General features: G+C 32.5%; 1 protein-coding gene across 1 annotated transcript; it reads left to right on the top strand.

Moving 5' to 3' along the window:
* Positions 1-7,523: 7,523 nt before the first annotated feature.
* LOC116032500 (protein GRAVITROPIC IN THE LIGHT 1) lies at positions 7,524-9,530 on the top strand. The gene has a single exon (XM_031275091.1). It carries the CDS (start codon positions 7,670-7,672, stop codon positions 9,035-9,037), a length of 1,368 nt encoding a protein of 455 aa, XP_031130951.1. The 5' UTR covers positions 7,524-7,669; the 3' UTR covers positions 9,038-9,530.
* The last annotated feature ends 404 nt before the right edge of the window (positions 9,531-9,934 follow it).

The raw sequence follows: 9,934 nt of genomic DNA, 5'->3' as shown, positions 1-9,934 counted from the left end.
TATACTTTGCTAAATTAGTGTAAGCAGAGAAATATGACTATTATTATTATTATTATTATTATTATTATTATTATTATTATTTTGGTTGTCCAAAGGTATCCTTCCAGCCGATAGCCAGAAGACTAATCATCCATCTCAACTGTCAGCACACTAAGTGGTAGAGGACTGGCCAAATAGTTTGCTCTATTATAATAATAATAATAATAATAATTTATTATTATTATTATTATTGAAAGAAGGGAATATAGTAGAGTTGAATTTGAATCCCATCAATCATACCAGCTTGATTTCTAAAACTCCCAATGGGATTCAAATTAAAGTGAACAACAATCCAGGAAAAAGAGTAATATGAAGAAAGCGATGGGAAAGAAATTGTACTCACACTTGGTAATATATTATAACCGTAAAATATGAGGTAAATTGTGATATGTACATGTTTCAACGATCTACAAATCTTTTCAAGTAATTGTACGTTAATTTTCATAACAAGGTCAATTCAATATCTTTTTATCTTTGTAAGAATCGAATTCAACACAGACATATTGATATTTGCTAGGTCGTCACATAAAATAAATTGAGATAGAATGAGGATAAGATAATAATTTGCTTTCTAGGGTAATGTGCTGTGAACTTCAATAATTTAAGGCACCTTTTTGAATTTGGTGGTTTATGATTAATAATAATAATAATAATAATAATAATAATAATAATAATAATAAAATCATTGACTACTACAAGTTTCTTAAAATTGGCACTGCTTAATTGTCTCCTAAGGATGCCAAGAGACCAACTCCTAACTTTTACTAAGATCCATAAAACATGTTTAGTCACTAAACTAATCCCAATCCCTATCCCTAGGATAAATTCATTAATTATGTGGGGTAGGGGGTTGGGGGTGGGGTTATGGTCAATACATGACATGACCTAAGCTCTATCAAAATCAACGTTAATCATAGTCCAAAACATGCAAAAGTGGCGCCGAATACGCATGACAGCGACTTTGGTGCTTTAATTTAATTATACCCACTAATCTCATACTAGGTTTAGTGTATACATTTCAAAAACTACTAGCAATCCCAAGGCTTAGCTTACTAGCTAGGAGGCCCTTTACTATATATTGATACTTATGGTATTATTTTGCTCACATTCTTATAGTTTAGGTTGATGTAAGGATCACGCACATCAAAACTAATTATGTTCGTGTCGAGTAGGACTTCAAGTTCTAGAGTTTGAATCTGAGGCCCTCTAATTAAGTAGAAAAGACACATGTCATCTCATTTACTCCTCATGATTCAGCACATGCATGTAACGGTGCAAGTTGAGCAATTACAAGTAACCCTATTTATGTATCCACACTCCATGGGTTCAGACCGTTCAGTAGGATGTAGAGTTCAAATCCTGCCAAGGACCAACAAAAGAGAGGGAGATATAGATCATATTTGACTTTGTTGTGAGCATTAGTGTACAAACATTTTGGGTTCTATAGGCCAGCCAGCTAAGGCATACCGGACGATTTACCTCTAACGATATTTCTTGTTAGGGTTTCATGAGGCTATTTTTGAAAATTCCATTCCTATACTATCCCCTTTGTTAATCTTCCCCAACAAAGCAACATACTCCATTTCTTCCCCCCAATTCAAACCCTTTCCACTCTTCATTTCCCTCCATTTTACCAATATTTGATATACAAGATGTTTAAATCATTACCTTTATTATTAATACACAAATAAAAACAAATTTATTATTGAGTAGGTGTAGAGACAATAACATATTGATACAAACAAACATGAAAATGGTGAGGTTGGGTGGACCATGGAGGCTGCAAATTGACAAAAATCTCTTTGCATAAATGCAGTGTGGATAGCTAGCTGGACCAAAGAATTTTGGGAGAAACTACAAAACTTGAAGCTTAATTTAATTACCCAACTACTCACAATCATTCCAAATTTATGCAATAAGGCAACCCTCCCTTTTATCCATCATTTGTCACCATCAATATTTGTACTATTTTGTACAATACAATTACTACAACCTTTCACATTGCACCATTTCGAAATTGATAAGACAAAAACTCTCGTCACATGTTCTGATTTTATTGAAAGAAAATAAAGAAATTGATAAAAATCATATACGTACGTTCTATTTTTTCTTTTCATGAACCAATCGAGATATGTTATGTTAAAAGGGAGTTGAAAATAAAGTAAAAAGTGAGAGTATATGTAATAGTTATAAGTTTTTCAGATGTTACCTGCATTTGCTCCCATGGCCCTACTTGCTTTAAATTCTATATTCAATTGTAATGTTTGAATTTTACTACTTATTATTTAAGTTAACACCTACCCATTCTTCAAGAGTTGTTCAAGGTTTTTATTTCAATGGAGGCCTCTAGTTTGAATCTTCTTTTATACATGTGGGTATTTCTGCCTCAGCAAGTTATATCGTGGATCATATGATCCACATTGCAGATGTGTCACTAATAAATATTTATTTTTATTATATTAAAGATTAAATATTCATTTTTAGTGTATTGAACGTTCATTTTTTTTTAGATAATATAATAAAAAATAAATCTATATATCAATCCTTCATCTTATAATGTGTACCATAGTTAATAGTATAATGATTGCTTTGCCTCTTAGTGGATTATAGTTTGGTATTGAAATCCAATCATACACAATAGCAATTACAATTTAAGAATTTGTGTTTACAAAAGTTAATTTTAGTTTTAAAACTTGTTTAAATTGAGATGATTTAAAAATTATACATAATTTTACTTCATTACACACGTCTAAAATGACTTGAAACTTGAAAGAGCTTATGAATATATTGTTACTTGTAATTGTTTAATTATTTAAAAAATGTTATTCTATAATATTATTTACATTTTTTTATTACTACTGATTTTGTTACAATGTAGGACAGTTACTCTCAACAATCGCCTTCACTGAGACTCAAACTTACCCCCTTTCATGTGGGAGCGTAAACCGGGTGCCACTAAACCACAAGGTCTTTGACAAATTTAAAATGATTTAAGTCATTTGGATAATGAAATTACATGTTTAATTTAATTTGTCTTAAATGATCATTTAATACAAAAAATATATCCAAAAAATTAAAATTGACACGAAATTAATACTCAAATAACTAAAATCTGATGATTTTAAAGTTAGATTATCATTCCCATGTCCTAAACTTGACAAATCAAACACTAAAAGTCTAGTTGCTTATTATAGTGGTGGAGAATAATGTAGTACAACATTTTAAAGTGTTCTCAAGAATTTGCACCCCGTTTGAGGAAGATAATATGTAGTCCAACATTTCTGCTGCTGCAAAGCTGCAGGTTTCACACTTGAAGAAACCTACCTACAACATGGATTTCATCTCATCTCTTCTCTACACTTCCATACAATACTCATTCTATATTTTGATTATTACGAGATTAATTCAAATTTAAAATTTAGACTATAACAAATAAAGTTTAACTTATCATATTGTACTTTGTATTAGAGTCGAATTTCTAACTTTTAAATTTAGGTTTAAAATAAATAAAATTTAAATAATAACTTATCGTATATAAGTTCAATTTATGAAATAATAAGATTAGATAAATATAATAAGGTGGCATTTGGCAACTTACTATCCGATTCTATACTAAGTACTATATTTGTTTGTATATTTTTACAATTTTACTATCATATTCAAATCATTTAGTAATCTAGTAATCATAAGACCCGTTCTTCTTCTTCTTCTTCTTCTTCTTCTTTTTTTTTTTTTCGACTTTTGAATAATGAAATTAAAATGAGGGGGGAAAAAAAAAGAAGAAAAAAAGTTGTCATCATTCATATTTTTAATGTAAAACTTTAATAAATATGCATGTATTGTATATGTATGTATTATATATTTTTATTTATATTTATAAATAATTAGTTCAATTTTAATTCCTATTTACAACTAAATGAATTGAAGAGACTTCTACTAAACTCTATTATCATGATCAAATATTTTATTTCAATTATAATATTGATTTCCATGTTTGAACAAAACACCTTCTTAAGATAGCAAGATGGACTACTTGTCCTTTATTTTTTATTTTTATTTTTTTTAATGTCGCTTTATTAGTTTAAAGAGTTAATTTTACGAATAGTTCATTGCTATTGGCATTTACCAATTTTTATCTTTAACTTTCAATTGGACTATCTAAATGGTCCCTTGACATATTGGCATTTACCAATTTTCATCTTTGATTTTTAATTTGACCATAAATGGTCAATTGACTATTGATTTTGTTTCAAATTTGGTCATCTAGTTAAATATCCATTAAGTACGAAATAAATTTAAAGATAGTAATGTAAAACTTGATTTGTTATTGAGATGAGGGAAAATTGAGTTCGTAAACTTAATACATTGGGTTTATGGTTCATCATTAGTAGAAATGTAAAAGAACCAAAAGTTTTCATTATTACCTTAAATTTAATGTTTATTTAGTAAATTAATATATAACTAGATGACTAAATTTAGAACAAAATCAATAATTAAGAAATTATTTATAATTAAATTGAAATTCAATAATAAAAATTGATAAATATCAATACTGAATGGATCATCTATGATCCCATTAAAGATAAAAATAAAAATTGATTAATATCAAAGCAAAAGTTACTCCTAGAATTAACTCTTAGTTTAATCAAACATGTCACCGTTACTGTCAACAAAACATGCTCCCTTGAATAACATTTATCTCTTAACAAATCCTCTTCATTCTAGAGCATTCTTGTCTCAATCATTCTTATGGAATATTTTGTTCCACAAGCTTTTGAAGCATGCCTTGTCTATAAGATTATACTTCACTCAACCTTAATAATTCCGACTCCCAACTACTACCTCCTCACAAATATTGCATTTTACCCAAAATTTCATCATTTAATTACTTTAATAGTATAGTATAAACATTCAATTCAGAAATTATTCAAAATAACAAAATTGACTATTTGTATTGCATTTCCCTCTTAAAATTGACCAAATAATTTTAATTTACTTGTGACATTCAGTGTCATTATTTTATTAGAATTTTTTTATTTAATTACTGTGTTGACTTATCATAATATTTTTTTTATGACGATGGAAACACACAACCACTGTTCGAGGATGTGCGACATGCTAGACCGGGAGGGTGTTAATAGGAATTGAACTCGTGACCATATGATATCGCATTATATCTTTTTAACTGATTAACTTATCGTATAATCAATACTCTTTTTTAAGGGATAATACCAAATTAGGAGGTAAATTAAATGTTGAAAGTAGAATATGTTAGAAGGGGAAGTAACATTTTTATTTTTATTTAAATAAAATTATGATTAATATTCTTTTTAAATAAATATTTATTCTGAATGTATTAAATATTAAATTATTTATTGGAAGCATGATGTATGATAGTTGTATAAAGTAAGGTAGTTATAACATGTCATGTTTAAGATTTTCTTGTTGCAAACTTTTAAATAGTTATTAATTAATGCTAGAAATAGGTGTACCATATCATACACAATTTAAGAACATTAAACAAAATTACAAAAAGGATCAAACAAGAATTGATTAATTTGCATCCTACCTACTGGTCCTACTGATGTTTCAACAACAAACATTACATGCATGGAAATGCATGTTTTTACTTTTTATTGGGTATATATTAATGAAAATTTTCAAGAGAGTGTATTAGTGAAAATTTTACTCGTAATTTTCTGGTATGAAAATCATACTTCACTCACTCGAGATGAAAAATGTCTTCTTCTTTTTTTTTTTTTAAAATTTTTTTTGTAGTGCTTTTAGACCAAGTTGAATTTGAATTAGTCTTGTAGTGGTGAGGATATTGAATGTTGTAACCAAAAAAAAAAAACAAACAAAGATTTTTAAAAATCAATCAATGCTAGATTAATTATCTATTATCATACTACAATAAATTACTTCTTGATATTTAACTTATAATTTCAAGTTAGATGCACATTTTAAATGTCAACTTTGCCAGTGTTTCTGTGCTTAAAAGAAAATAAAAAGGAAGTAATATATGTTAAATAAAGATTATTCATAGTAAAGCATATTCTCTAAATTATTAAAACAACTTTATTTAATATTTATTTTTTTCTTGCTTTTTGTTGTATTGTATTCCAAGGGTATGTAATGGAGATGAAGCTGTCGCCAATTTGGTGTATGTAGAGAAATATAATAATAATAATAATAATAATAATAATAATAAGAATTATGGATTCCATACAGTAGAGTAGCCCCACCACCCATGCATCAATGGTCCTTGATTATTAAGTTAACAATCTCAATAATACCTCCATTACCCAATCATTCAACACAACCCTTCATCCACTTTACGCTTGAATTATCATAATTACCCCTCTAACCCCTACTTTTCTTGTACACAAAAATATGTGTGTATATACATACAAAGATTTGAATACTAAGCAAGGCAACCCTAGTCAAATTAGTTTTTAATCATAAGGTTCTATGTTTAATTCTCAGTAAAAATAGTCTATTAATTTTCTTGGTTTAAATGCACTACCCGCATGTAATATCACCCTGATATTTTTTTTTTTTAAAAAGAAAGTTATTTATTAGAGAAAAAATGGTCAAATAGGCACTCCACCATTACAAGAAAGTGCAATTAGCCTCTTAATTTTTAAAATTTTTTTTTTTGCAAAAAAATAAAATAAAATTAGGGGACTAATTGCACTTTCGTGTAATGTTGGAGTGCCTATTTGTTCATTAGCCCCTAACTTTTAACAAGTGTAATTAAACAGTAAACACTCAAACTTATTGAAATGATCAAATAAGCCCAATTTATCGATAACTAACATGTTACTAGTATGGTGGCCATCGTTGATCGCCACTAGTCGTTGATCGTCGTCGTTGGTAACAACCAGAAAAAAATAGTGATCGATGATCGATCGCCGATTGTTGGTTCCCTTCTTTGTGGAGAAGGTGACCCAGATGGTCGCCTTTTGCTGGAGAAGCGACTAGCCGGACCACCTACTTCAAAAGGCAACCGACGACCGTCGCATGTCGTTGAAATATTGTCGGAGCTATCCGAGTACTATTGGAATCCTAACAACTTGCAATAGTATGTCATTAATCATTTTGGAACTTCAATGTACGGAAATAACATGTTCGTTCATAAATTTAATTGCACTTTTTAAAAGTTCAAATAAGCTAATTACACTGGGGTGTATTTGATCATTTTCCTTTTACTAAAATATACTTGCCCTTTCTATTTACGGTAATAAAATAATATCTTTTAATCTCCTATAATTACATTATAGTGTACTTATCATCTGGATTGTGTGAAAATAAACTAATTTAAATACACGGTATTTAGAGATATGTTTATACCTTGTATAATAACGAGACTCCCTTTCCTCCCCCAACCCTGCAGGCCCACCCACCCACCCACCCTCCCCACTGCTACTGATATATACAACTGTGTATGCAAATCAGTGATTGATTTTCTCTTTCTTTCCCGCGCTAAATCTTTGCTTTACTCTCTCTGCTTTTGCTGCAGCCTCCATAGCCTTTTCTTTTCCTCATCAACACTTTCACACTTCACACCATTTTTCTCCAGAAATCTCCATTTCCTCCTCTGAGTTTTCATTTTCATCATCATTCATCAATGGAGTCAATCAGGCCCAGTCCAGCTCCAAACAGAAGTAGCAAGCTGGCCAGGACATTTCAGAAGGTGATTCATCTCAGGGCATCTTCAAAGCCCTTCTCAAACAATGGGTTTTGTCTGCTCATCCCTCAGGAGAAGCTCAAGTGCTGTGAATCCCAGCATTTTGACAAGGAAGAGATTCAGGAGTGCAAAGAGAATTCAAGAAACAGGGCTGTGTTGGAGGCCTTTGTTGCCAAGCTTTTTGCCACCATTTCTTCCTTAAAAGCTGCCTATGCTGAGCTCCAGATGGCTCAGTTCCCTTACAACAGTGATGCCATTCAAGCTGCAGATCAAGCTGTGGTTGATGAGCTCAAGGCCCTCTCTGAGCTCAAGCATAGTTATCTCAAGAAACAGGTTGATTCTTCGCCCCCCCATGTTACTCTTATGCTTGCTGAGATTCAAGAACAGCAGTCTCTCATGAAGACATATGAGATCACTATGAAGAAAATGCAAGGAGAAATTGAAGGGAAAGAGGCCCTCTTTTCTTCCCTGCAAAAGGAGCTTCAAGAAATCTCTCTTGACAACAAATCCCTCGAGAGAAAGCTCAATGCCAGTGGATCTTTCACCGTTCTTGACAACGTCAGATTCTCCGATGTAAACCCCAAAGACTTCATCACGGTTCTGCACTACGCGATGAGGTCGGTCAGGCATTTCGTCAAACACCTTATCCGCGACATGGAGGGTGCGAACTGGGACATCGACGCAGCTGCGGCCGCGATTCAAAATGGAGTTTCGTTTGAGAAGAAAAACCACAAAGCTTTCGCCTTTGAATCGTTCATTTGCAGGGAGATATTCAACGGATTCAACGATCCGTGCTTCGCTATTCAGACCGATCATTGTTGGTCCCCGGAGAAGCAGAGGAGAGCGTTCTTCTTTGATCAGTTCAAAAAGCTGAAATCCGCGAGCTTGATCCATTTCCTAAAGCAAAACCCTAGCTCTCCGTTCGGAAAATTCTTGAAATCCAAGTACCTCCACCTGGTTCACCCAAAGATGGAATTCTCCTTCTCCGGGAACCTCACTCAACGGAAACTCGTGAATTCCGGCGAGTTCCCGGAAACCGAATTCTTCAAGGCGTTTGCAGAGATGGGGAGAAGGGTTTGGCTCCTGCATTGCCTCGCATTCTCTTTCGATCAACAAGTCACCACTTTCCAGGCCAGGAAGGGCGACAGATTCTCCGAAGTATACATGGAGAGCGTCACCGATGAAGTTTTCGCCGGCGCCGGCGAGTTTCAGGTGGCGTTCACGGTGGTTCCTGGCTTTAAAGTAGGCAAAATAGTGGTGCAAAGCCAGGTATATCTCTCCCCAGTCTCATCTCCGGCTAAATCCTAGCCCTTCCTAGTTCCCCCTCAATTTAACATTCCGGTATGAGGGAAGCTCACGCGCTATTCTTCACGCGCCGCCGCACATCGGCGGCGCCGTTGGCCAGCTACATTTTCTACCAATACAGTTCTAAGTAAATTGCAAGATCAACTTTCATAACATGAGCCAATCGTGTTTAATAAATTAAGTTGATCAAGCCATTTACACGCATATATATGCCTATATATATATCAAAATTTTATAAAAATAAATTCTTTTTTGTTCCCCACGACACATTCGGTCTTTAACTCGTGTAAATATTCGACATTCAATCCAAATTCGGCTCGGGCCTTAACCGATTTTAAGATTGAATTTAAAATAATTTCACAAGTTATGGAACGAACGTGTCGGGATCAAAAGCGAAATTTACTTTTTAAAAAAAATGAAGTAAGCAGCACGGGAGGTGGAGGAGGGTGTTTGGCGGCGGCGCGTGGGAGGCGCGTGAATGGGCTAAGGTAGAAAATATTTTGGGGAACAGCATAAGTGGGCTTTGGGCCCACAGGCGAAAGTTGGTTCCAGGCCTTAATGAACTGGATTTTGGGTGTATATTGTAAAGAAGAAAAGGAACTGTGGGCCCAAGAAGAGTCTGTCTTTGTTTTCTAGTAGTTAAAGGGGAGAGGAGCCTGTGGGCCCCAACACCAAAGAATATATATATATATATATATATATATATATATATATATATATATATATTAGAGTTTGCTAATTTAGTACTCCCAAGTTTTAGTATTCTCCAATGTAGCCCAAACAATGACACAACAAAAAAGACTTTTGCAAGCTTCATTTGTATAAAAATTAGCTGTTGTATTGCCTATATTATTAATATTATATATACAAATATATATATATATATATATATATATATAT

Source organism: Ipomoea triloba, chromosome 10 (assembly GCF_003576645.1).
Source record: "Ipomoea triloba cultivar NCNSP0323 chromosome 10, ASM357664v1".
In the NCBI taxonomy this organism is placed as follows: domain Eukaryota; kingdom Viridiplantae; phylum Streptophyta; class Magnoliopsida; order Solanales; family Convolvulaceae; genus Ipomoea; species Ipomoea triloba.
This window is presented reverse-complemented; position numbering and strand designations above follow the sequence as displayed.